Source organism: Lissotriton helveticus, chromosome 7 (assembly GCF_964261635.1).
Source record: "Lissotriton helveticus chromosome 7, aLisHel1.1, whole genome shotgun sequence".
NCBI lineage: Eukaryota > Metazoa > Chordata > Amphibia > Caudata > Salamandridae > Lissotriton > Lissotriton helveticus.
The window spans coordinates 521,627,316-521,653,977 of record NC_136068.1 but is presented as its reverse complement, the minus strand read 5'-3'; the positions used below and the strand labels follow the sequence as shown (position 1 = coordinate 521,653,977).

The 26,662-nt window shown below is 48.9% G+C and overlaps 2 protein-coding genes across 3 annotated transcripts in view; one reads left to right on the top strand and one right to left on the bottom strand.

Moving 5' to 3' along the window:
* LOC144768705 (microfibril-associated glycoprotein 4-like) overlaps positions 1–26,662 on the top strand; it is a 676,294-nt gene that overhangs the window by 295,141 nt on the left and 354,491 nt on the right. The gene's annotated exons all lie outside the window — the stretch shown is intronic.
* LOC144768704 (uncharacterized) overlaps positions 16,248–26,662 on the bottom strand; it is an 85,783-nt gene continuing 75,368 nt past the window's right edge. Inside the window, exon 2 of the mRNA XM_078652570.1 lies at positions 16,248–19,503. Within this exon, the coding sequence (XP_078508696.1) occupies positions 18,108–19,409 (1,302 nt within the window). The 5' untranslated portion in view covers positions 19,410–19,503 and the 3' untranslated portion in view covers positions 16,248–18,107. The remainder of the gene's footprint in view (positions 19,504–26,662) is intronic.

Below are 26,662 nucleotides of genomic sequence, written 5' to 3'. Positions count from 1 at the left end.
GTGAACTAGATTGGATTGAGATGGATTGGATTAGATTGGGGTGAGGTGAGGTGGATTGGATTGTACTGGGTTTCAGATTGGAGTGGTGTTGCCGGATAAAAGAAATGACAACACAACATCTGCTGGCAATATAGTATACATTTTGATAAGCGTAAGCAGGTCAGTCAGCTCTACAGAACCTGAATCTGAGCGTTGCGCTTACAAAGGGAGCGGCCAGTGTTTTTTTATACACAGGTATAAAGCGTAATACATCACACATTTCCCATATTGATAACAAGTCTTTTCAAACACAAAACTGTAATAAAAGTATTACTTTTTTTTTTAAAACAGCAAATCACATGGTTAAGGAAAGCAATAAATGTGAACGTTAACTAGCTGCGCATCTACACTATCGCTTGTTTCACTGCTTGTCCTTGACTTGTCTCTTTGAAATCCAACTATGTTCTACTCCCTACATAACTACTGCTCTGCATGGGTAATCTCCCACCTGTTCTGTGCCTCTGAGCTACCTTATCTAGTTTCTCAAAAGCGTGTTCTCACAAAACGGGCCTGTAACTTTCCATTTCGGTGAGGTCCAATTATATTTCTCTATTCTACTGAAGCTCGCGTCTACTTCCTTCCCCTGAAACTTTACTCCATTTTGAGCTGCCTTTCTATTTTATTGGTGTAGACAATTTAGGCCTGTATTTCTTCTTTAATATGTAATTCTGTACACTACTTACAACTGATGCCTGTAGGGACATGAGTTGGCCTTCCTCGTTTCCTACGTTTATTATAACATTCCCCCCTTCATTTTATTTTTCAACCATCTCCTCACCTTCCCTTTTGCTTGGAGCTATCAATATATATGCCTTCTCCTCATCATTCTGCATTCTATTGGCCAACCTACTAGTGAACAGGCCTCCTAACTTCTGACTAGCCCTTTTACAACATCCTATCACTATCTATCTGAAGGACACAGAACGTTAACAGTGATATCACAAGCACAGGCAACAAGGCCTTAAATAGTCTTGTCATTCAGGATGGAACCCAAGTGAACCACCTTTAAAGCCACTCGTCCGGGGCACCTACCTCGTCCACCATCTTCTTTTGCAAAGTGCGCAGAGCTTATATAGCTTTGGTGAGTGCCCCATTATCAGCGTAATTGGCCGGGATATACATGCAGCAGGCTGTGAATCTTGGTGCATACCCCTCCTTCCGTCGCTGCCATGAAGTCTAACGCATGTCTGTGCTGCATAATGATCACTCTCATTGCACACTATTGTCCTTGGCGGCATTTAAGCCATCTTTGGTGGCATGAATAGTTTTGAAGAGCTTCCTACTGGTTATCTGCAACCAACGTGCAGTTGCTTTTGCATGGATGAACGTAGGTTGCATCCAAAGAAAAGTTGGGCATCGTTAAACAGCCTGTACTATGTGGAACGTCTTCCTAGGCTGTGGTACCGTAATACTCTGCAGTTTTCTTCTTCCAATGTTGATGTAGCAAGGTCATTGGATGGCTTATGGGATGATCATGTCACTAGGAAAGATCAACTCTTGGAGTCACCAGAGAGGAAGTGTGCACAATAATTCTTGCCATCCCAAACCAAGTTGATTATACAGACACTCACCACAACTCCAGTAATAATCAATCAGGGTGGAGTTGCCCCATTGCATGTCAGAATGATAGATTGTGTTATTGCAGTTAATGTTCTTCCCTATAGTGACTGTTCCATATCCCCAGAAACACAAAGAGAAAAGAATGGGTTTTCTACCTACTCGAAGAGTTGTAGGAGTTTCTACCCCAGTTAGCCTAGATATAGTCGCATCCCACACTACATTACACCTCTGGGCTTTGCTATCATCAGTATGATTTCCCTGCAACAACGAAAGGGCCCACCATCCAAAAGTTGCACCCTGGTGCCAATGACCATGAACATATACTGACATGTTTATTCGAAAATATGGCCTTTCCTGACAACCATAAGGCTGGGGTGAGATGGACTAATTATTTCAAAGAAGCATGGGTCTGGATGCTCCTCAAAATCCTTGCTGCCAATATTTTAGCTCTACAATTTCTATCCTTGTAATTCTTAACCTCCATCTTATCCATTGCATCTAACTTTCCTACTAGTTCTTTATTAATCTTTTTAAGACATTCATTTAATCTTCTAGCTTTTTTTCATAATGTGTGGTGTTTACTACGAATGCTCCCTGTCTGACCTGTAGTGGTTGCCTCTGTGCTCTTATTCTACACAGGACAGATGTAACAGACACATAGTAATATTCGAGGGCACCTCCATAGACATGTGTAACCTACCCGAGTCAGTGGTGTGGGGAATCAGAGCAGATGAAAACAGGAGGAATTACAAGTTTGTATATCTATCTCTGACATGTATTGATACCACATATTATCTAACAAGCTAGCATGAATTCCATGGGATACATTATCTTGCTCAGATACTGCTCACTGCAAGCGCATAATCGTATTTCACTTTCCATACATGAAGCAAAATACCATTTCAATGGCCTTTAGCATAAGAAGAAAACGTTGTAATACATAACTGGCGCTCGTAGAATCGCCAAAATATTCAACATGTGTTGTTGACACTGGTACTCTTGTGTTACGCTTCTCCCTCTTGTTCCCCTTATGTTTGAAGAAGTGTCTGAGGCAAAGTAGGGTCCAGTCGCACGTCCTGCTGATGGATCCTTGGCTTCCTGCCATCCGCTTTCATAGCAGTAGGGGTGCTCATCACTGAGAAGGGATCGCTGTAGTTCAGCTCTTTCCATTGCAGACAAAGTTCCGAATTTAATCTTTGGGCAATGGGCAATGGACTGGTGTGCTGGACTGAGGCAATCTTCTGTGCTCACAATGCCCGTGTAGAGAAGTACTTGACAGATTTAATTTACTCATTCAAATAACAGTTAATTTCTTCCTCTAAAACTCCAGCTGGTTTATGGGCATCTGGCTGTTGCCTTGCTATTGCTGGTGGGGTGTGCATAGGACGTCCTGCTAAAAATGTATGTTGCATTACATTGTGATTGCTTTCTGTTTGATTTCAAAGGGAGGACAAAGCCAATGGTAAGCAGCAGGACAGCTACTTATTTTTCAGGGTGGCACACAGTGCAAAGCAGATGTCAGTTTATGTTTTATTCCAAAGGCAGTACAAATGTACTGAAAAACATAAAATTGCATTCACGAAATAAGGGACGTTATCTGAGCGAATTGCTTCCGTCATGCCCCATCTAGGTAACACTCCTCTTACCAGGAAATTAGCTGTTGCTTTAGCATCATTATGTACACAATTTTCTGCCTCAATCCATCATGAGAATGACTGGTGTGGGTGGCATTTAACATTTTTATTCCCTACGTGGATCTTTACCCTGGCTGGGATTCCACAAACCTGATTGATCAACATACTATTTGTGTATCCTGCTGCCATACACTTCCCTGCCGCCACCCCCCCCCCCCCCCACACAATGCCGAGTTTACCTCGTTTGAATGCAGAGCTTATTGTGATTTATCCTTGTACACGATTGTAAGAAGTTGGCCTGATATGTGATGTCCACTATTCTAGTGGGCACTTTGTATCAGTCCAAACAACCATTATGGTGATGGTTGTAAAGTCAACCTTATAGACTAGCTATCCTAGTGGTAGCATGGACAAAGAAGTCTTAAGCTAAACTCAAGAGGGCATGTGAAGCCAGCTGTTTTACCATATGCAATCCCTTTAATACCAAATGAAAGGACACCACACAGGTTATATATATATATATATATATATATATATATATATATATATATACTAAATTAATCCTCTGAACTCTTTATGAGATCACAGGCACAAGCACATAACAAGATACTCAATTACCATACAATAAGTTGCACAAAATACAGTAATGCCCTAGGGGCACTTCAAACCATATACTAAAATAGTGGTATAAGAACCACGTCACGAACAAAGGATAGGCCAAGGGCCTGGAGAATCGCTGGGGCTACGCTGTACTACCAAAGGATAGGGAGCAGGAGGCCCACGGGATGTGCGTGCAGTGTCTTTACACACACGCGAGTTACGATAAAGTTAGAATGGGAACAAAAGAATTGGAAACTAGTTCTTTTAGGTCACTTCCGGATGGACTAGGAGAAAGCTACTCAAAACTTAGACACTAGGATAGTCAATACCTACAGGAGCACCGAAGTACTCGCGTTACCTCACCCACAGGAAGCGAGTGCATAGGTGTCAAAGTGTGTCGGGTTTCGTCGCTGATTCCTATGGAGCCTTGGAGAAAGATGCTGCAGGCGACCAGGAGGGAAGTGTCCGATTGGATCCAAGGGCGGATCGAGGATGAAGAGTACCTGAAAGCAGAGGGGACAGAGTCTGGGTCACTAGCCAGCGACCAGGAAGGAACCAGGCGATGTCGCAAAGCAATCAGGTGATGTCGTGAAGCTTGTCTCTGCAGCCACGTGGACCAGGTGTCGACGACGACCAGGAGCTGGATATGGACTGTCCCACGAAGGCTCTTGCTGTCGGCGGTGTTGGCTTCCGGATTGGAGTCAACAAGCTTCGGCAAAGGCAACCTACACAGGAATCGAAGATGGCTTCCGGATCAGACCAGCAAGGTCTGATAGGCTTCTCCTTTTCAGGGAAGCCGGGGCCAGTCTGGAGCACCCAGACCAGCGGTGTAAATTCAAAGGTTCGTCGTCACAGAGGCTACTAGCCAACGGGCAAGTGACCGGACAGACGCGTCGAGCAGGAAAATGCAGAAGGGCCCCACGCAGAACTCGTGGAGTGTGGAGGGCTGATCGTCGGTGCAGTTGGTGCTCGGGGCTGGGGCTTCTCAATCCCCAATGCACAACTTCGAGGGTGCCTCAGAAGTTGCACGTAAAGCAATTCGCTGGCTTTCCAAGATGGCCGGTCCCACGTCTCTCGTCGCCTCCACGGGTCTCAGCTCTGCTGTGACTGTGGATCGGGCTGTTGGAAGTCTGGAATCCGGGTCTTGTCAGGATCTGTGCTCGGGCTCCGGCGGGAGCGTCAACAAAGCAAACCATTAATCGCTTGATGGTGCCTGCTTGCACAGGGTGGTCACTCCTTGACCACAAGGGAGATTCTTCAGTCTTCTATCTTCAGGTAGAACGTCGAAGGTCCAGAGTTTCGTTTCAAGTTTCAGTCAGGATAAAATCTAAAGTCTTGAGACTCAGCTCCTACCTATATAACAAATTTAGGGGCTGGATTACCTGCTAGGTCCCTCCTATGGGTGTGATCAGGGAAGGGGGTGGTTAAACCCCTTTCCCTTTGTCCAGTTTCGCGCCAGAGCTGGGGCTAGAGTGCCCCAGCACTGGTTTGAACCAGACTATGCATGGAACACCTTGTGTGCGCCAGGTAGTCTCATTTCATTCAGCCATCCCTGCCCCAATACACTATGGCCGGTCTGGGGTGGTGCTAGCACCTCCCAAGACAGGAAACCTATTGTCCAAGCCTCCTTCGCTGGAAGGACTCCCAGCAGCAGGAGGTCAGACTTGTGTCTGTGGCAGCAGCACCCATTTTGTGATGCTGAGGCTCTGGTTAACTTTAACCGGGATTGGGGGCGTGGCCAAGCAGCATGGCCAACAGGACGTGAGCTCCACCAGCTCCCGGACTGTGGACCTAGAAATCCTGTTTATTTATCCTATTTGGGTTTCTCAATACTCAAATCGGGAGTCGAGGGCTCCTCTCCCACTGGTGGCCCCTTTCCTGAGCGACGGCAGCGGGAATCCACGAGTATCCTCGCAGGAAGAGTTGGCGATGTGAAAGCCGGACCTCTGCCTACGTGAGGCCAGGGCCTGCGGCCTAATCCGGAGTGGTGTCGAAGGGGCGGACCTACCTTGCTCCGATCCCTGGAGGTCAAGGCGCGCTCTGAGGACTGCGGAGCCTGCTGCCATCTGGGGCTCCGCCTCAGAGGGATCTGTGTGCGGCCGGCGAGATCTGCAGACGGCCTGCATTGCCTGGCTTTGATCCGGAGGCTGAGGGGAGAGACGCGACAACCGCTTCCCCCCCCCCCCCCCCCCCGGACGCTGCTTCGAGGACGGTGTGGGGGCCTCCCGATCTGGTGAGCGCTGCCTGGAGGGGTCCTCCTCTGCCCTGGGAGTCCTGGAGGGCTGGTCCGGAGTCTGCGGCAGCCGGGATGAGAGCGGCACATGAGTCCTGGTTTGCAACCCCCTCCCCCGTTGAGACGGCATCTCGCTTCCACGGAGGTGCGGCCATTGGACGCAACGAGGGGGCCTGTTGGTTGGAGGGCTCGCTGCCCCGTGCTGGCGCACTGCGGCGCCCCACCCCCACTGGGACCTTGTTGGTGGAGTGCCTGACGGCCCGGGAGGCCGTGATTGTGGGCGTTGGAGTGAGTGGCCATAAACCGGGCTAATCGCACGTCGCGAAGAGCCTGCATTCTGTGACGGCCAACTTGCCCCGGACCCCGCAGCTGGAATGGAGAGTGTGTTGTGTGCTGCCTGATATCACCATTCTGCATCTGGCGGGCCCCATTCCTTTTCTGGGCGCCTCCAGTGGGGCCTGACTGTAGCTCCATACTGCCCCTGCGGACGCTGCCGTGGTGGTCCTGGGAGGTCCTGCATGGGAGACGCCCAACACGATCTGAACAGCGCCTGGGGTTCCCTCCGGACGATCCCCTTGTGGTGTGTGCTCTGGGGGCTGGTCTGGGCGACGTCGCTTCACTTTCCCTCTGGGGACGACCGGACCACCTGGCAGGTATCCTGCATTGACGCCCCCCGCTTCTCCCCCCCCCCCCGGCGGTGGTGTTGGTAGCTCGGAGGGAAACTGGCCTCTGTACCTCCTGCCGGGTTCCCTCATACCGGATGACAGCGCACCGCTAAGATTGGCGACCCCCTCCTGGCGACTACTAGCTTGGGGACACCGGGAGTTTGACAGCTGAAGACATCAGTACGCAGTGTGCTGGCCCTGGGGGACCGGCCTACGCCGCGCATCAGGGCAAACGTAGCTGGGGGAGGCTTTGGATACCCCTCTGGAGTGCTAGTCGAGACGCTTCGGGTCCTGGCAATGCGCAAGGACAGGATGTCACGCTCCACGCAGCCCAATACTATCACGCAATATACCACCCAGCGGCTGCCCTCGCAGCGGATTGCGCGCCAGTCGGGTCAAGATGAGGGGGCGGATGGCTCTGGCGAACCCTCCCAGGCGGAACTCTTGAAGGCTATACAAGGCTCACACACTGCGTTGGAGCGGCAGATTGAGACAGTTTCCATCAACGTCAACTTATTGCGAACAGATCTCCGGAAGGTTGCGGAAAAGGTCTCGGACGCTGAGGGTAATATCACACAACTCCAGGGTGAAGTAGCCTCTCTGAAAAAGGCGGTCACGCACCTCACGGCCACGACGCATGCCCTGGAGCGGAGGGCTGAGGATGCAGAGGGGAGGGCTTGTCACAGCGACATAAGGGTCCTGGGGGTGCTGGAACGGCTGGAGGCTAGTAATGGGGAGCGATTCTTAGAGACCTGGATCCGGACGACGCTGTGTCCAAGGGGCCTCTCGGATGTCTTTGTCATCGAGCGGGCGCATCGAGCTTTGGTCCCACCGCCGCGTCCTGGGGCTCCCCCACGGGCGTTAATCGCCAAGATCCTGAACTATAGGGATCGAGATTACATCCTGCGAGCGGCGAGGGAATCGGCGGATCTCACCATTGAGAGCAGTCGGGTGTCCATCTACCCCGACTATACCCAACAAGTCCAAGAGCAAAGAAAAACCTACTTGGGGGTAAAGCAAAAGCTCCGGGAAATGAAGCTGCAATACATGCTGTTGTACCCGGCCAAACTCAAAGTGCTCTCGCAGGGGAAGGCACATTTCTTCGAGTCCCCAGCGGAGGTGTGGCAGTGGCTGGAGATTGAGGCGACAACCTTCCACCAGGAGAACGTGGGGGCCCCGGGAGATGTGGGGAACTCGCCCTTCGCGGCGGCGCCACGGCAGACGCAGGCGCCGGTCTGGGTCAGCGACTCCTGAGGAACCCAGGATCACAGTGGATGAGGACGGCGCAATGCTCCTGGATCCTTTGCCGGCGGAGACTGGGCCGGGGGGCCTGGGCCCACCCGGGTCTTGGGATGTACTGGTCCCGGATACCTTACAAGCTACGATACAGGACACGATCTTCACGGCCTCGGTGGTCCCGGAGACTGGTGGAGCTGAGTCGCTGGCAGAGACGGTCCCGTCCTGAGGTGATATGTGGCCTGAGCATTGTCTTTTTCTAACATGGGCGGCCTGTAGGTTTTCTTAGCCTTGCTGTTGATACCCGGGCCTGGGGTGTTTGACCTCCTGATGCTGGGCGGGACGGTGAACTTTTATCTTGCTGGATGGGGGCTGTATGGTGGGTTGGGGGTACGTCTGTTGGGGCAATGTCTGACTTGGGACTGCTCCACTTGGTTGAGCCTAAAGACTTTCCTGTTGGACTTGGGTCCCCTAGGGAACTGGGGGTGGAGTGGGTTTTGTTCTATTGTTTGTGAGTGAGTGTTGTGTAGGGTGGATGGGGTGGCCGTGTACGTCCTGGCACTGGCAGGGGGAGGGCAGGGAAGCATGTTTCGTTGTTGCCGTCATCTTGCTTGATGTATTGCGATGGTTAGGAGAGAGGGTGTTGTTGTTGAGGGGCACTGTTAAAGGCATCAAGTGTACTACTGCTCAGACTCATGGGTGGGGGAATCGCAGAGAATGCACATCCAGCCCAGATGGGCGTACTCACCGATTATGGGTTACAAAATCTTAACCTGGAACGTGCGCGGACTGGGCACTTGTACTTAGAGACACAGGGTCCTCTCCTTCCTCCGGTGCCATGGGGTCTCCATTGCGTGTCTGCAGGAGACTCATTTGAATGAGGAGGGTGCTCAGAAGCTGTCCAAAAAATGGAGGGGCCAGGTGTTCCATTCCTCCTTTTCCACGTATGCCAGGGGGGGTCCTGATCTGGGTGGCGCCTTGGGTTCCCCTCGCCGTTCAGTACGCGGAGGCAGACATAGAAGGCAGGTACTTGCTGCTGCGAGTGAAGTTGGATGGTAGGGATTTCCTGATTTTAAACTCGTATGCCCCTAATGTGGATGATCCTGACTTCTTCTCACATCTTCAGGAGATCCTTGTTTCGGATCTGGACGCCCCCTTCCTCTGGTTTGGGGATTTCAACTGTGTGTTGGATCCAGATCTGGACAGGCACCCCCCACGTTCTGGTACGAAACCGCGTATGACGACGCAACTCCGGGAGGTGATGCATAACTTGGGTGCTGCAGATGTGTGGCGTACGGGCCACCCCACACAGAAACTGTATACTTGTTATACCCCAACACATAACACCCATAGTAGGCTGAATAGAATCCTCGCTGCTAATATTGATGCGTCCCTTTCCTTGACGGTTACCCACCAGGCCCGATTTTTTGTCGGACCACACCCCAGTGACTTTTTTGTCGGACCACACCCCAGTGACGTGCGTTGCGCAGTGGGTTGCCCAGTCTTCCCGTCCCCGGACCTGGAGGATGCCGATGGACCTCTTACAGGACCGGGTGGGGAGAGAACATGTGGCGACAGCCCTGAATAATTATGTAGATCTGAATTGGGAGGGCAGTGATCTGCCCTATTCGACTAAATAGGAGGCCCTGAAAGCGGTGGTGCGTGGCGCATGCATGGGCCTCACCTATGGGGTCCGGAAGCAGTTGCTCCAGGATTTGCGGGTCGCGGAGGATAGACTTCGGCATTGTCAGTCTCTGTCGGATCCCGTTGACTCGGATCTGGAGTCGGAGAGGATGGCCCTCGTGTGCGTCCATGACATCCTTACCCGTCTGGATAGGTACACTCTGGGCCAATATCGGCAGCGTCTCCACCGTGAGGGGGACAAGTCTGGTCGCCTGCTGGCCTGGATTCTTAGGAGAGAATCCGCCCCGGAGCAGATAGTTGCTCTGAGGGATCCTGCTGGGGGCATGGTGCACTCGGAGTCGGATATTCTTGAAGTCCTTCGATCTCACTTGCAGGCGGTGTATACTGCCGACCCCTCGATAACGAAGGCCTCCTATAGGCCCTACCTCCAGGGATTGACACTCCAGGCCCTCTCGAAGGAGGCTGCGGAGGAACTGGACGCGCTCTTAACGCTCCGAGAGGTCAGAGTAGCATTAGCCGCCCTGCCGAGGGCTAAGGCCCCGGGCAGTGACAGCTTCCCGCCTGAATTCTACCAGTCATTTGAGGATGTCCTCGACCCCTCCTTCTGCGGGTCTATAATGAGGCACTAGAGTGTGGCGCCCTCCCGCCCACCATGAATCAGAGGGAGGTTTGTACGATTCTAAAACCGGGAGGAGATGGCTGCGATCCTGCGGCGTTCCGGCCTATAACTCTGATTAATACGGACGTGAAAATCCTTACCAAACTACTGGCCACCCGGCTGGCGCCTTACATGGCGCAGCTAGTGCACCAGGACCAGTGTGGATTTATCCCTGGCCGCAACACCGCAATGAACCTGCGGCGCCTGAACCATGTCCTACATGAGGTGCGTGGTAGGGAGGAACCCCAGGTCCTGGTATCGGTAGACCTGGCCAAGGCCTTCGACACAGTCAGCTGGGGGTATCTATTAGAGGTGCTCAATTGGCGGGGCTGGGGCCGTGTTTTGCGATTGGATCCGGGTCCTGTATGGCGCACCTCGGGCCAGAGTTAGGCTTGGGTCGGCCCGCTCTGAGGCCTGGCCTTTGGAAAGGGGCACTCGCCAGGGGTGTCCCCTGTCGCCGCTCCTTTTTGCCCTGGCGATAGAGCCCTTGGCGGTCTCTATTCGTATAGAGATGGAACAGTGGGGTATCAAGGTTGGAGATACTGTGAATGTGATCTCCCTGTATGCGGATGACGCTCTGTTCTATTTAACGTCCCCAAGGGAGTCGCTGCCCATTTTACTGCAGTTGCTGGACCGCTTTGGCGCGGCCTCAGGACTGCGTATAAACCCTAGCAAGTCCCTGATCTTTCCCCTGGCGGGCTGTGCTGTGGATCCGGGTGTGAGCCTCCCGTGTCTGGGGCCGCAATGGGAGCTGGAAGCCTTCCGGTATCTGGGAATCCAGTTGGCCTCGTCTGACGAGCAGTTGCTGGCCCGCAATGCTGATCGGGTGCTTCGCTCCCTGCAGCAGTCTGTAACCTTCTGGAACACGCTCCCTCTCTCCCTCATGGGGCGACTAGCGGTTGCAAAAATGGTGATGCTACCAAGAATGCTGTATGTCCTGAAAAATACCCTGTGCCCGCTCCCCTCGCGCATATTTCGCACGCTCAACACGCTGCTCACTTCTTTGCTGTGGGCAGGAGGGCGCAGCAGAGTCGCCCTGCATACCGTGGTCCGGAGCTGGGAGGAGGGGGGCCTAGAGGCTCCGAGATTTGACCTGTATTATTATGCAGAACAGCTCCTGCCAGCCGCGAGGTGATTCGCGGGCACGGACAATTGGGAACTGCGACTCTTGGCGGGAAGGGCGGACGAGAAGGCGCTGCAGGTGGCCCTGATGAGGGGACGGGGAGCGAACGAGGCCCTCCCCTATGTAGTGCGACACTCTGCAGGGGTCTGTCAACGGTTCGTTGAGAAAATCTTGCGGCGGGCCCCCTTTCATAGGGAGCTGCCGGTGTGGATCTTGGCCCCGGTGACTCTTATGGAGGAACATGTCCTTTCGGGACTGGCGGGAGGGTGGATGCGAAACATTGCCGGACCTTTACCCGGACGACTCCTTCGTGTCCATTGAATGAGCTACGGAAGCCTTTGGCCTGGGCGGGGGGGCAATACCTGCACTATAGAGGTCTCCAGGAGATGGCGAAGACGACCTGGCCGCAATTCCCAGAGGCACCCCCGCTATGTCACACCCTCAACATCCTTCTCTCCTGCGGCAGTGGAAGGCGGTTGGTCACATTATTGTACTCGGCCATGCGACGGGACTCTGCCCCGCCGTCCAGGGCGGCCTGGGAGGCGGACCTAGGGGTTGCTCAAGAGCCAGGACAGCGCAAACGTATTGGGCTCCTGCCCCAGAAGGTGTCGTGCAATGCGCGGTTCAAACTGATCCACTTCAATTTTGTACATCGCACTTACATGACCCCGGTCTCTCTGAGGCGTATCTCTGCGGATCGACGGGACAACTGCCCTAGATGTGGGGCAGGGGGAGCCGGATTCCTGCATCTGGCCTGGGAGTGCCCGCTGGTCCGGAACTTCTGGAAGGAGGTGGTGGAGCACATTGGGCGTGTCACGGGCCTCCGGATTGCCTTGACTGCGCTTCATTGTCTGTTGGCCCTGGTCCCCAAACCTAAAAAGAGAAATGTATCCTATAAGTTGCTGCAGTTGCTACTGGTGTTGACAAGGCGACGGGTGGCTATTACCTGGATGGGGCAGAGGGCCCCTGAATTGTCCCTGTGGCTTAAGGATGTCAGGGAATGGTCCTTGGCTGAGGACACACACATGCAGCGCACACACAGGGATGAGAGGCTCCAGGAGGACCTACTAGCGTGGAGGGTAATGTGTGCTGTGGGGTTGCCCGACGATGACTCGGTTGCCACCAGTGCCGAACTGAGGAGTCTGGTTCCGAGGAGGACAAAGCAGGAGGCGGGGAGGAAGGACTTGTTTTGGGGTAGTGCCCTGGTGGAAGCGTACGAATGTTCCCTATTGTTTATCTATGTGATTTGACTTGATTCCCAGAGGTTTGCTTATAACTGTGATGTCTGTACCCGAATGTACCATGAGGAAGTAACCGAACTATTTACACGTGTTTTCACTAGCGATGCCAAGTTGGGGGGGGGGGAACTTTTTGCTGTTACATGCTAAAAGGAAGTTTTTTACCGAAAAAGAAATAAACAGGAGGGTAGGAAACACCGCAAAGGGGGAAAAAGACGGCGGATGCTAAAAATATGCCTTTATTCCTTGCGAACCTTTATGCTTTTATATTCTGACACTTTACGACTTTATGCCGCCTGACCTCCAGGTTGTGGGCTGAATGGCTGTGTGATACCATGTACGATCGATTTGATCATTTTTCATCTTTAAGTGCCTGTGGGTGGATTTACCGGATTGTATTCTTTATACTTTCCGCAATAAAAATTTAAAAACAAAAAAACTTTAACCGGGATTAGTAGGAACAACATGTCTTCTCCCTCTAGAAGGGTGGAATGCTACCCCCGTCGCCAGAACTGGCGAGGGGGTAGTATTCCAAAGCGTACGACACCTTACACGACATGTTTTGATAAAGCCAAACCAAAGTTAGCCTTCAACCGCGAGGATTATAATGCACTTAAGAGTATATGATATGGCTAGATCATAGAACAGCTATAAGGACATGGTTCCGAAAGCTGCAGACAGGCTCAGATCATGCTAGAGCCTCATCTCACATAAAACCAAGCACTCTGCCTTCAGGACTGTTAAGGCCTGCCATAAGAGTGACTTATAGGTGCATATGTGTCTATATATATATATATAATGGTAGGTATAGGAATACTATACCTAAGCAAGGGGTGATTACACGACCTTGCCACAGCTGAGTGATCAGCCAGTTGTGTCAGTTTGGATGGCCAGCCAGGGGTGGCATAAGATATGCTGCAGCACCTGGTTGGCCTTGGGTGCACCTATGACCTGGGTACCTACGGTACACTATACAGGGACTCACAAGAGTGATCCAATATCCAATTAGGTATGTACCTAAGGTACATGGAGTCCATTTTATAGCGAGAGCAGATAGCATGGGGCCCTGATTAGCAGGATCCCAGGCCAACTAAGTCAAAAACCAGCTAAACACAAGGCAAAAAATCTGGGGTAACCATAGTCAGGTATCCACCTTCCTACAACGATCATTAAAGATGGCTGCTAAAGTGTCAATAAAAGCATACTTTAAAAAAATATCCATTGTGAGAATAGACACAACCATTATAAGGTACCTGTAGTTATTGCATCTATCATATTGACAAACTCTGAATGGATATGTTTAAAATGACCTGTTGGCCGTGGTATTGTTGAGGTGATTACTTTTGAGGATGGATTGGGACTATACTGTTGACATATCTCACATTCTGCAATGTGCATAGCGATAATTTTAGATAATTGTGGAAGGAACCAATCTGTCTGCAATGCTGAAAGAAGATACTCTTTTGCAGTGTGTGTGGGAAAGTGTAGCCATTCTAGTGCTGTGTACAGCAAGGCTTGTGACATTACCAGCTTGTCTGTACTTTGTCTGTAAAAGAAATCCGTTGGTTACTGAACGCAATCTGACTATTCCCACACCACCAGTTCAAGAGGGGGTGCTTGTTCTTGCAATTCAAGCAAATGTAATTTAGCTGCCTCTGTGTAAGGAGGAAGTCATCTGCAACATCCCTTTTTCTGCTTGTCATCATACCCAATTTGTGTTCACCAGTCAGTATAATTTGGGGATGCGTTAGCTGCCTCTTTTGCTGCCCAGACTCTCAGAGCATTACCCCTAGAGGTAAGATCTTGCTGATTAGTGTGCGCTGAACATTTTATTACTGCCACCTCGGATGGCAGTGTTAAAGCCCTCGCTGCAGTGCATCAATGATGGTCACTAATTCAGCAGCTTGTGCTGAAAATTAAGAAGGTAGTGGCATCTAGCTAATAATTTGTAATGCATCTGATGATCCAGGTTGTTCAGGTCTTACAACTACTGCTCCTCAATGTCTGGTCCTAGTTTCCTGGTCTACGTAAGAGGATCCATCAAGAAAAAGTAACATACTCCCTGGGTCTTCCTCTACCATACTCTCTTCATCTGGTATGTAATTAGCACAGCTGTGTACTTGTTTTTCATCAGTAACTGGGTGTGCAAAGAATGTTTCTAGCTTAACTGTGTGACATCGAACCACTTGCAAAGATGGTACTGAAAGTATTATTTCGTACCCAGATTACATCGGTGTTGTAAGAGTACTCTTGCTTCTTTGTTACAGAGCAAATGCTGCATGCTATACATAGTCTTAAAGGTGATCCCATCACTATTGTGGTGATATTCTGAACTGCAAATGCTGCTGTAGCGAGTGCTTGCTCACATGGATAATGAATGACCTTTCATGACAGGATCTAGCAGCCCACTGAAGTGGGCAATTGTTTGTGTCCCATAGAGGACTTCTGTGTTAACAGAGCTGCTGTTGTCAATTTCTTTATTCGGATACAATAATATCCATAAAAGTATCAGCGATACAAAGTAAGAAAAATTAATTAAAATACATTTTGTGTTTCAGCATTAAAAAAAAAACCTGCAAATTAAAAAAGTGTATATCGCCTGTAGCCCCCTTCGTGCCCTGGGGTGATGCATCCTCCACACCCGAAGCCGGTACGTTAACATCATCAAACAATGGCTCAGCCTGCAAGGAGCACTCGGGAGGTCAATAGATGATGTTGGGCTGATGTGGGGAGGCCGCCCACGGATTTGGACACTGCCACTGCCTCGCGGCCCATCCAGGGCTGATGTGGGATATTAATACATACCATACCCATCGGGGTTAAGATACAGGCTACAACACTGCAAGTCCCATAAGTCTCCAGGACTTTCTATCTAGAAGCCCATTGGTGGGCCACCATTTTTAATAAAGTGTTTGTAGCCGAGTGAAGTGAGTACTTTTGCCTATGATTAAGAAGAAACTCGAAACGTGCCAGGCATACTCTGTGGTCAGGGTACTGGCAGCACCCTCGGATGATTTTGACCTCCCGAGTGCTCCTCGCAGGCTGAGCCATTGTTTGATGATGATATATATATATATATATATATATATATTCACACACACAGCATAAACAGTAGAACAAGAATACTTTATAAAAACAATATCCATTACATATTAATAGGCTATACTTTGAGATCTTAAAATGCAGCACTATGATAGCATCTAGGACATCTAATTTCATATCGCAATACAAGTTCATTGCCTGCCCTCATATGTTAATATTTCAAAATATGACAGGGATTTCCTGCTACAAAAAGGCAGATCTAATAAAAGTAAAAACCGAATGGTATATATCCAGATTGTCCAATGCACATATATACTTAAAAGCTTCCTGGTAATAAAAACCCTTTCCAGCTTAAAACAACGGTCTTTGAAAATGCTTTCTTAAATCATTAGAATATTTACAAAAAAGAATAAAGTGCATGGCAGATTGGTTAGATATGGCATCACACAGGCATTTAGGCAGCGTCTGCAACCAACCCCTCATTTTTGGGAAGGCAGAGCCTTCATCGTCATTCCATAAAAATGACTGAAGAGGTAAAAAAAAAAAGTTTAGGTTAAGCATACCCAACACTGGAGCATTTGCAAATTGTTTTTATTAGCTCCTGAAACACTCTCGCTCTTTCATCAGTCCAGGTTATTTTGTTCCCATTTGTATGGGACTCTTAAGGCAGTCAGAAATGGTGCAGTCAGGGTGGCATAATCAAATACCAACTTTCTTACATAATTGCGAAGTCATAAGAATTGCTGCATTTGATTTGGGGCAGTGGGCTTGCGCATATTTCTCTGCTTTCAGGTCTGCCAGGTTTCACCCCTCTCACATCTTTGAATATTATCTGCCCCAAATAATGAACTTCTTTGTGTGCATACTGCAATTTGTCGTTGTCCACTTTGTATCCTCTTTTTGCAACCATGCATAGGAGACCAATAGTGTCCTCCATGCAGGTAAACGGCATCAGTAGGAATGTGTTTTAGTATGACTGATGGGTCTGGTGCTACTGGAAATTCTGGTATTGCTATGTCATTCAGGGGATAAACATTCCCCCCCTTAGCCTTTTTTATCAGGTGAATCGGAATATTATAGTGTGTGGCTCCCTCATATACTATTCCCTGCTCAGTTAACACCTGTAATGAGGGAAAGATGCCTTCATCTGCTTTTTTGGATAAGGGATACTGCCGTACCCCAGGCAGTATCGTTACAGGCTTTGTTATTTTCATTGGCTCGGCTCCTTTGATGAGTGCCACATCATGTAGTCCCCTTGTTCACAGGCTCACTGGTAGTTTTGCCAAATCTTTTCCTTTTATTGTACTGTCTTGTGCATGTTTTGGCAAGGTCATGTATTATAACTGTACTCTAAGGGGAACATCCATTTGAAATACCACTGGCTCAATTGATGGGCTACCTTCAAACGTTTCTTCCTCTAGATTTCTCAATTTAACCGCTGGATCTGTAAATACCGCTGATGCCCACGTTACTGGTCTGTTTCTTCCTCTAGGTCTCTCAATTTAACCGCTGGATCTGTAAATACCGCTGATGCCCACGTTACTGGTCTGTTTCTTCCTCTAGGTCTCTCAATTTAACCGCTGGATCTGTAAATACCGCTGATGCCCACGTTACTGGTCTGTTTCTTCCTCTAGGTCTCTCAATTTAACCGCTGGATCTGTAAATACCGCTGATGCCCACGTTACTGGTCTGTTTCTTCCTCTAGGTCTCTCAATTTAACCGCTGGATCTGTAAATACCGCTGATGCCCACGTTACTGGTCTGTTTCTTCCTCTAGGTCTCTCAATTTAACCGCTGGATCTGTAAATACCGTTGATGCCCACGTTACTGGTTTTCTGTGAAAAGATACCAATAATGCTCAACATGGATTTATTTCAAGGACCACTGTATCCAATACCATGTCAAGTTCTTCTATAGTATCCACGGGCCTGTCACGTCTGAACAATAATTATTTTGGTATCTGCACTGCTTTCCCCAATAGCGCTGATGCATGCGCTATCAAGACATATATATGCCACGCAAAAAGGCCTCAATATCCACAGGAATTTCTCTGACTTATTGTCCCAAGTCTTCATGAGCTACGAGTGAGAACATTCTGCCTGGTACATGGAGCGTAATATACCATTGACCCAGCTTCCACAAAAACAAACAAATGGTCATATTCCGCTTACTCATCAGGTCTCTTCCAAGAAGATTGACCGGTGCCTCTGGGGAATGTAACAATGATCCTTCAATCAACAAGTCTTCTATGGTCACTGATTCAGTAAAAGGAACCCACTTGATGGCCCCAGAAAACCCTGTGTGTCCACTTTATGTGAGAAACTGGTAGCGTTCCTTTCTGTATTCAAGATTTAATGTCCCCAGTATCAATCACATATCTATAGGGGTGCCCTTCTATGACTACTGTCACAGTGGGTTCCTCATCTGATCTGTGGGTTACCAATAGGAATGGACATATAATGGTTGCCCATCAGCTTCCTCATTGTGTACAGCTATTGGTTGATTTCCTTCTGGACATTGGGGTTCTGCAGAAAAGTAATAACCTTCTTGTACTGTTACTCCTCCCATGTAGGCCGGTGTTGGCCCTCCTGAAGTATTTCCGACTACCTGGAGCGTATTACATAACATTTGCCTCTGTTGTAAGGTCCACTGATCCTGCAGAGGTTGTTGGGGAGCCCACTGCATTTGCTGCAGACCCAAATGGCCCTGCAGAGCAAGCCATCCCTGTGCTTTCTCATATTTGTATTTCGCACTACATACTCCCCCAAAATGACCCTGAGTACCACAATAATAACAATATTGTTCTGCCCCGTACACTGTTTTCTTCCATGGCACTGGCCCATCTCCGCTTGGAAAAACTCCTTGTCTCTTCCCTATGTTACTTACTTGTTGCTCTCCCAGTGCTTTTACCTGCACTGGCATTGTGGCAGCCATTTGTGGTGCTGCTACGACTGCCCCTTCTGTACTCGTTGTTGTACATTTCTGTTGTGCCAACTTAGCTGTCGATCTTTCTTGCTCTGTCATTTCCTTATCGTTTTCTGATGACAGAGAGAGAACCTCTGTTTGTGCATCCTCACTAGAGTCTAACATGCTGCGGTCTGGTAAAATATAGGACCGACCTTCTTTGAAATCCATATTTAAAGGTGCAGGAGCACTAGTAGACGCCTTCATGCCAAAAAAACATTTATTAAACACAATGCTGACCTCATCAATGAACGCTAGTATCTTGGCGTGCATAACTGGCTTCTCTACATGGCATTCTTCCTCTCTCTGGATCGTGGACTTCTTACACGAAGAAGGAATTGTCGAGCTACTGTCCTCAGTCAGTAATAACTCGCTCTTCTGAACACCTACTTCAGCAATATTTAGCCCAGGAACATTCACATCTGATGTCTTCTCCTCTTCATCTTCAGATTCCTGGCTGACCATCGGTTGGTCACTATCCATTGCAGATGTAAAGAAATTAGATTCCTGACTGGGCATTTCATTGTTACTATCCACTGTGGATGTACCGAAACTGGACTTATCAACATTTGCCCGTAAATCGTCAGCCTTATGCGGGCTCTGCGGACAATATCCTTCCAACTTCCCCAACTTTTCCTGCTCACCTTCGTTAGGGACTGTATGGGGAAAAGATTCAATTTCTGTGCGCAGAAGGATTTCAATTACAAATGACCATCCCCTACGCATGGCAACATCCCGGGCTTTTATCACAATCTGTTCATCAGATAGCTCCATGTTGCTCTTGTTCTCTGTTGCTGCTGCAGCACCGATGGATTGGTTTATAAGTGGCACTCTCCCCTTCTCTGGTCTGGATACCGTCCTTTTTGAACTGCAGGGAGAACAAAATACAGACAGTAAGGTGTATGAGAGTGTTTGCAGTGGTCCTGATCAAACTGGCTAATCAATTTGCCACAAGTTGCTCTAAATAACCTAGTCACTAAGGCCACAAAGTGACTGAGAAAATCCCCTAATGAAGAATAATACATACTGATCTTTCAAGAGCATAAACCCATGTCTCAATCATCAAAATAACTCTGATAACCAACTTTTATAGTCACGTAAACAGAGTACCCAATCTGGTTTCTTTATAACATGCAAAACATTTCCAGCACTGAGCCCGTCTGAAAATCCAGAGTCTTGTGAGACTTAGGCATACAAATCTTTAGTGATTGTTGCTCCGATAAACTTGGTTAAGCTAGAATATTTGATAATGCACGGAATCTGCCTTTATAATCAGCTCTCCTGGTATAATAACCGGCAACAGATCTACTTAAAAATAAAATTACTACTGAATATGGCCAGTCTATGCTATAATTTTCCTGGTCCCAAACCTTAGGAATGAGGAATCTGTACCCGCAAGACAGGCATCGTGCTGTCTTTGAAGTGAAAATTAAGTCGAGCTGTCGCTCCTGTTTAGCTCTCCTGCTGTCTAGCCAGGGAATCAAGAACAAGATCTGTGAATTGTGCTGCTTCAGGTTTTAAATGGTTAAGTGGGGCCCAAAAGAGATGGCTAGGCTGTTTTTAAAGGCTGGGAAAGAACAGGTTAGATGTACACCAATAGGTTTCAGTTTACAGGTGAGAGGGCTCAGGTGGAGAATGGCGTTTGGCTCAAAGCAGTCAACCATTGTATTGGGGCCAACCATTTCAGGGCAAGGAACTTCCAGTGCCAGCAGATTGACTTAATTACCATTTCTCTGTCCATAGGTTGTGCATTGAAGAAGAGGAACCAAATCAGGCAGCTATGTGAAAATCTATTCTGGTGGGTCAGAAGGCGTAAACACAAACAGTTTTTTTTTTTTAAGAACAAGGCTTTAATTCAGAAAAATACATCTTTTAGCAATCAAACTGCAATTTGGGATGAGAAGGGACGAGCAGGGTTCTACATACGGCTGGCACTTGGTATGGGGTTTGATGCTGAAGGCAGAAATAGTATAAATTGTACAGCATGTTGAGATTACCATTCATGAGAAGTTATGGGGGCTTTTAGCTAGACGATATTATGGAGATAAAAATGAACACAGGCTATCCAAACACCACACAAACCTGCAGGGTCTCATTTTACTCTGTCGTTTGACTTCTCCGACCGCCCAGGAGTAAAAGGTATGTTACATGTTGGATGATCTGGCATACCTTCAGCCATTGCTCTGCCTCAGTCATACCACATACTGTTATGGATGGTAACACTACTGCTACCACTGGGGTTGGGTGGGTCAGTGGGGTGCTAGGTGGGATTATGTTTGGCTTCTGAGCAACATTCGGTGTAAAATCTATTTTCAACAAATGGGCCGTGCAGGTGGTTCAATTGCAATGTTCTCCAGCAGCACTTCACAAAAACGCATAGAGCATGCTTTTCACATAGGGAAGTCAACAACTGCTTCTGTATGATGAAATGATTGTGGTTCAAAAGAGTGAGTCAAGAATTCCACTAAATTCACTTCCTGGTTCTCAAGGCACCCAATGAGGGGAGAACAATTCCAGGTCTCGTAGTGGTGAACAACTTAGCAAGAAAACTGAATTAAAAAAAGAAACTCTACTAAGAGAGTCATCCATTGTTGAGATGGGAGAATTTCTGTGTACGATGGGCATCCATTATGGCTGTTGCCATGTTCTGTTCTACCCAGAACTTTAGAGGGTTCGAGTGGTTCACTGTACAGGTGGTGCATTACCCAGAACCCCCCCCCGGATATTGCAGCATAGATTTGCAAATTTAGCGCCACAAAAATGGGAATTTAGCGGCATTATTGCGGCACTTAATTTTACTTGAAATGTTTCCTTTTCAGACTTAAATCAATGTAAACTGATTTAGCAGAGTTTTCCACTGTGAAATAGGCATGTTTAAAGTGTTTGTTGCTCTACAAAAGCACAGCTCCCATCTGCACCTCAGGAGAGGGGGCCCTATTTCTCCCCGGGGTGTTTTAGCACCCATGTATGCACCCCTGCCGGGACCCGTCCAGAATGTGCTACACCCTGAGGCCCAAGAGGAGTGTTTGCCTCGGGCTAGAGTGTCTGTTCTTTATCAATTGGCACGTCTTCATCTGCACGGGACTTAGGTTAGGAAGGAAGTCAGCAATTAAGTAACAGCAGAGGGGTTTGTGCAGGGCTTTAAGTAGGATGAAACACCTGGGGGGGGGGGGGGGGTCTCTCATAGGGGCGTGGCCGATGTGATTAAGGTTGTGGCTTAAAACACATAAGCTAAAAATCTACATTTAGTATAGTGTGCTGCCCGAATGGTATTTTGCTGCTTCTGTCCAGTCACCGATATGTAACACAACTTGGCCATGCAATTGATGACCTGCATGTGTCTACACTCCAGTGCTCCCTCCGATAGATAATAAGCCACAGAAGGCTCCCATGGCTGGAAACCGACTTGCTCCCTCATGAATCGAAATGGGAATTTGTAATGCGAACGTCACCTCTCACAGCTTGGCCAGGAGGAAGCAGATAGTGGACGGTGTCGCGTAGTGACGTGTGCGTGCAGTCAATAAAAGGGCATTGTTTGTTTTGCTGTGTCCCGGTAGATTTTTGTAAATACCGCAGCCAAAATTGTATATACTGTGGCCATATCGCTAGTATGATGATTTCGTAATTTTTGCGTGAATCGTGAAATGCTGGAGGGTCTGATTAATATATGAGAGAAAGAGGCAACCCGACCATGTGAGCTGTGGTATTCAACCCGACACCCAGCACGACTCATGAAGCTGAAAAGTATTCAAGTCGCTCATCCCCACTATGATGGGAAAGGAGAGAACCCTTCACCTGTTCACCTTACACACATCTTCCCCAAAGCAAGGGTTTACGTCTCCCCGCCCTGTGTCAATGTTACATTGTGTCTCTATGTGACCAAGCATATAGTGCAAGATTATACTGCATTCAATGGCCTTGGGAGGAATGGGGCCCATCTGAAGGGTTTGGGGCCCCTGAAGAGTTGTCCCCTCCCATGTTACGTCCTTGCCCAGTCCTTTGGACCTATCAGAGGTGCTGAACTTTGTCAAACTCCCATAGTTACTGAACAGAGCAGTCCACCTTCTGACCGCAACAGAAGTCAGACAAATACCCGCACAGCCAAGGGGGCGGGGGAGAAGTATTTCTCCCTGTACCTAAAAATAAATGTGTCTTTGGGTAATGCAACTAGTGCTCACGTAAAGGGCTTGATACCTTTGTGTCGATTTCGTGCTATACAAAACTGCAACAACAAACAAGCATTTGCAATGCAATAGGTCTCGCATTAGGAAAGTTTGAGCTATTGGTATTGTAAACAACAAATATTTTATTTATGTGTTGGTTTTGAAAATAGTGAAATTAATAGCTTTGTCATTTACAATGCCAATAGTGATAATTGTTGCAAATGTGACACCTATAGCATTTGTAATGCAATATGTGTTGTATTTACGTGACTTAGATGTATTGATATTACAAATAACAATGGTTTTTATTTTTTTAAATAAATAATACTTCGATATAAGGTATTGTAATTTATAATAGCAATAGCTTAAACTTTTGTAAATAACTTTTGTGAAGATTATGTTCAGTGTATTTTATTGTGAAGAAAATCTAAGAACAGAAGTGAAATATTAACATCTTTTTGTGACATTTGTAATAAAGCTTGAAACATTGAGAGAACATATTTGAACCAGTTGTCAAGTCAAGTCAATAGATTTGTATAGCGCGCTACATACCCATAGGGTCTCAAGGCGCTTGAGGAAGGGTGGGGAATTACTTGTCGAATATCCAAGTTTTGAGTTGCTTTCTGAATGCTAGGTGGTTCTGAGTAAGGCGAAGGTGAGTGGGAAGTGAGTTCCAGGTTTTAGCTGCCAGGTAGGAGAAGGATCTACCTCCCATGGTGGTTTTGTTGATGCGAGTAACAGTGGCCAGGGCTTGGTTGGAGAATCGTAGCTGACGGGTGGGGGTGTAGAAGGACAGTCGTGTGTTGAGGCATTCGGGTCCAAGTTTGTAGAGTGCTTTGTGTGCGTGGGTGAGGAGGCGGAACGTTATCCTCTTATGTACAGGGAGCCAGTGGAGGTTTTTCAGGTGACCAGAGATGTGTTCTTTACGCGGGATGTCTAGTATGAGCCTGGCTGAGGCGTTCTGGATGCGTTGGAGTTTTTTCTGGAGTTTAGCGGTGGTACCGGCGTATAGGGTGTTTCCATAGTCCAGGCGGCTCGTGACCAGTGCGTGGGTGACCGTTTTTCTAGTTTCGGTGGGGATCCAGCGAAATGTTTTTTTGAGCATGCGAAGAATGTTGAAGCAAGAAGATGAAACGGCGTTGACTTGTTTGGTCATCGAGAGTGAGGAGTCCAGGATGACGCCCAGGTTCCGTGCGTGGTCCGTCGGGATGGGTGCTTTCCCGAGGGCCTCTGGCCACCAAGAGTCGTCCCAGGCGGAGGGGGAGGTGCCTAAGATGAGGACTTCTGTTTTGTCTGAATTCAGTTTCAGACGGCTGTGCTTCATCCATTCGGCTACTTCTTTCATTCCTTCGTGTAAGTTGGTTTTGGCGGTGTTAGGGTCTTTGGTGAGTGAGAGGATCAGTTGAGTGTCGTCAGCGTAGAAGATGATGTTGAGATTGTGTTGGCGAGCGATGGCCGCAAGGGGGCTCATGTATACGTTGAAGAGGGTGGGGCTGAGTGACGATCCTTGTGGCACGCCGCAGATGACTTCAGAGGCCTCTGACTTGAATGGTGGGAGGCGGACTCTCTGGGTTCTTCCGGTGAGGAACGAGGTGATCCATTCCAGTGCTTTTCCTTGGATTCCGACGTTTCTGAGGCGCTGTAGAAGGGTGCTATGACAGACTGTGTCGAAGGCAGCGGAGAGGTCGAGGAGGATGAGGGCGACTGTGTCTCCATTGTCCAGTAGAGTTCGAATGTCGTCTGTGGCTGCGATGAGGGCGGTCTCAGTGCTGTGTTTGGCTCGGAAGCCAGACTGTGAGGAGTCGAGTGATTTGTTGGTTTCGAGGAAGGCGGCGAGCTGGTTGTTGACAGCTTTCTCGATGACTTTGGCCGGGAATGGAAGGAGCGAGATGGGGCGGTAGTTTTTGAGTTCGGTGGGGTCAGCTGTGGGTTTTTTCAGAAGGGCGCTGAGTTCTGCGTGTTTCCAGCTTTCCGGGAAGGTGGCGGAGTTGAGGGAACAGTTGATGACATCTCGGAGGTGTGGTGCTATGATGGAGTCTGCTTTGTTGAAGATGTGGTGAGGGCATGGGTCAGTTGGGGATCCTGAGTGGATGGAGTTCATCAGGCGGATCATGTCCTCGGTGGAGATTGGGTTCCAGTCGTTAAGGATGTTCAAGGGGGGTGAAGGTCCTGCGGAAGGTTGGGTGGGTTGGTCTCCGAGTCGGCTGTCGAAGCTGTTGTGGATGTCTGCGATTTTGTTGTGGAAGAAGGAAGCTTGGGAGTCGCAGAGGGCTTGGGAGGGGGTGATGTCGTTGGAGTTGGCTGAAGGGTTGGTAAATTCTTTGACGATGTTGAATAGTTCCTTGCTGTTGTGGGCGTTGTTATCTAGACGATCTTTGAATGCGGCTTTCTTGGCAGATCGGATTAGTTGGTGGTGTATGCGGGTGGCGTTTTTGAAGGCGTCTCTGGTGCTGGTGTTTGGGTCTTTTTTCCAGGCCTTCTCAAGGGATCGACAGAGTTTCTTAGATTTCTTAAGATCATCGTTGAACCAAGAGGCGTTTTTGCTGCCTAGTTTGCTTTGACGTTTTTTCAACGGTGCTAGGATGTCGGCGCTGTTGGATAGCCATTGGGTGAGGTTAGTGGCTGCTTGGTCGGGGTTTGAGGAGTGGGCGGGGGGGTTTAGGAGAAGCGATGAGGAGATCTGGTCGATGGTGATTTTGTTCCAGTTTCTTCGCAGGGTAGGTTGAGGATGGTTGTGGATTGTGGTCTTATTGTAGGTAAAATGAACGCAGCTGTGGTCCGTCCAATGAAGAGCTGTGGTGTGACTGAATGAGACATGTTTGCTGGAGGTGAAGATGGGGTCGAGTGTGTGACCTGCAATGTGGGTGGGGGTAGTGACAAGTTGTTTGAGTCCGAGGTTGGCAAGATTGTCCAGAAGGGTGGTGGTGCTGCTGTCATTGCTCTTTTCCAGGTGAAAATTGAGGTCTCCCAATAGAATGTAGTCCTCGGAGGGGAGGGCGTGTGGGGTGATAAAGTCAGTGATGTCGTCACTGAATTGTGCACGGGGTCCTGGAGGCCGGTAGAGGAGGGTGCCTCTGAGTGTGGTCTTGGGGTCGGTGTGGATCTGGAAGTGGAGGTGTTCGGTGTTGGCAAGGTTGACGTCTGAGCTGGTTGAGATGCAGATGGAATTCTTGTGGACGATGGCGATGCCTCCTCCTGTTTGCTTGATGCGGTCCTTCCGGATGATCTTGTATCCTTCCGGGATGGCAATGGTGATGTCTGGGGCTGAGGAGGCGTTCATCCATGTTTCTGTTAGGAAGGCGACGTCCGGTGATTTGGTGTCTAGTAGATTCCAAAGGTCGATGGCGTGTCTGTGGACCGAGCGGGTGTTGAGTAGGATGCATTTTAGCTGGTTGGTGTCAGGTCTCTGTTTGGTGTTGGTGGATGAGGAGTTGGTTTTGGTGCCGTCGAACTTGCAGGAGTTGCAAGAGAAGGGTCCATGGGTGTGTCCAGGAACGGCTTGGACGCAGTTGGGGGAGCGACCATGGTTAAGGGCTAGGAGGGTGTTGGCATCGTAAGTGATGCGAGTGGGCTGGGACTTATGGGAACCAGGGGGTCTGGCGCTGGGCGCGGTCTCGGCGCGGACGGGCGTAGACGGGCTTACCTTTGGCGCAATTGGGGCGCGAAACGCTGCGCGCTGATGCATTAGTCATATATGGATAGTGGAGGGGCGGAGCGTGGGAGGGGCAGCAGAGAGGCGGGAGCGAGGTCCAGGGAGGGTCAGGGACGGTCAGCAAATCAACAAAATGGCAGTCTGGTAAACAGACGTTGCGAGCGTCTCAACCAACAAAAGCCACACTGAAAGTGGAGCGCTATGCAGGGCAA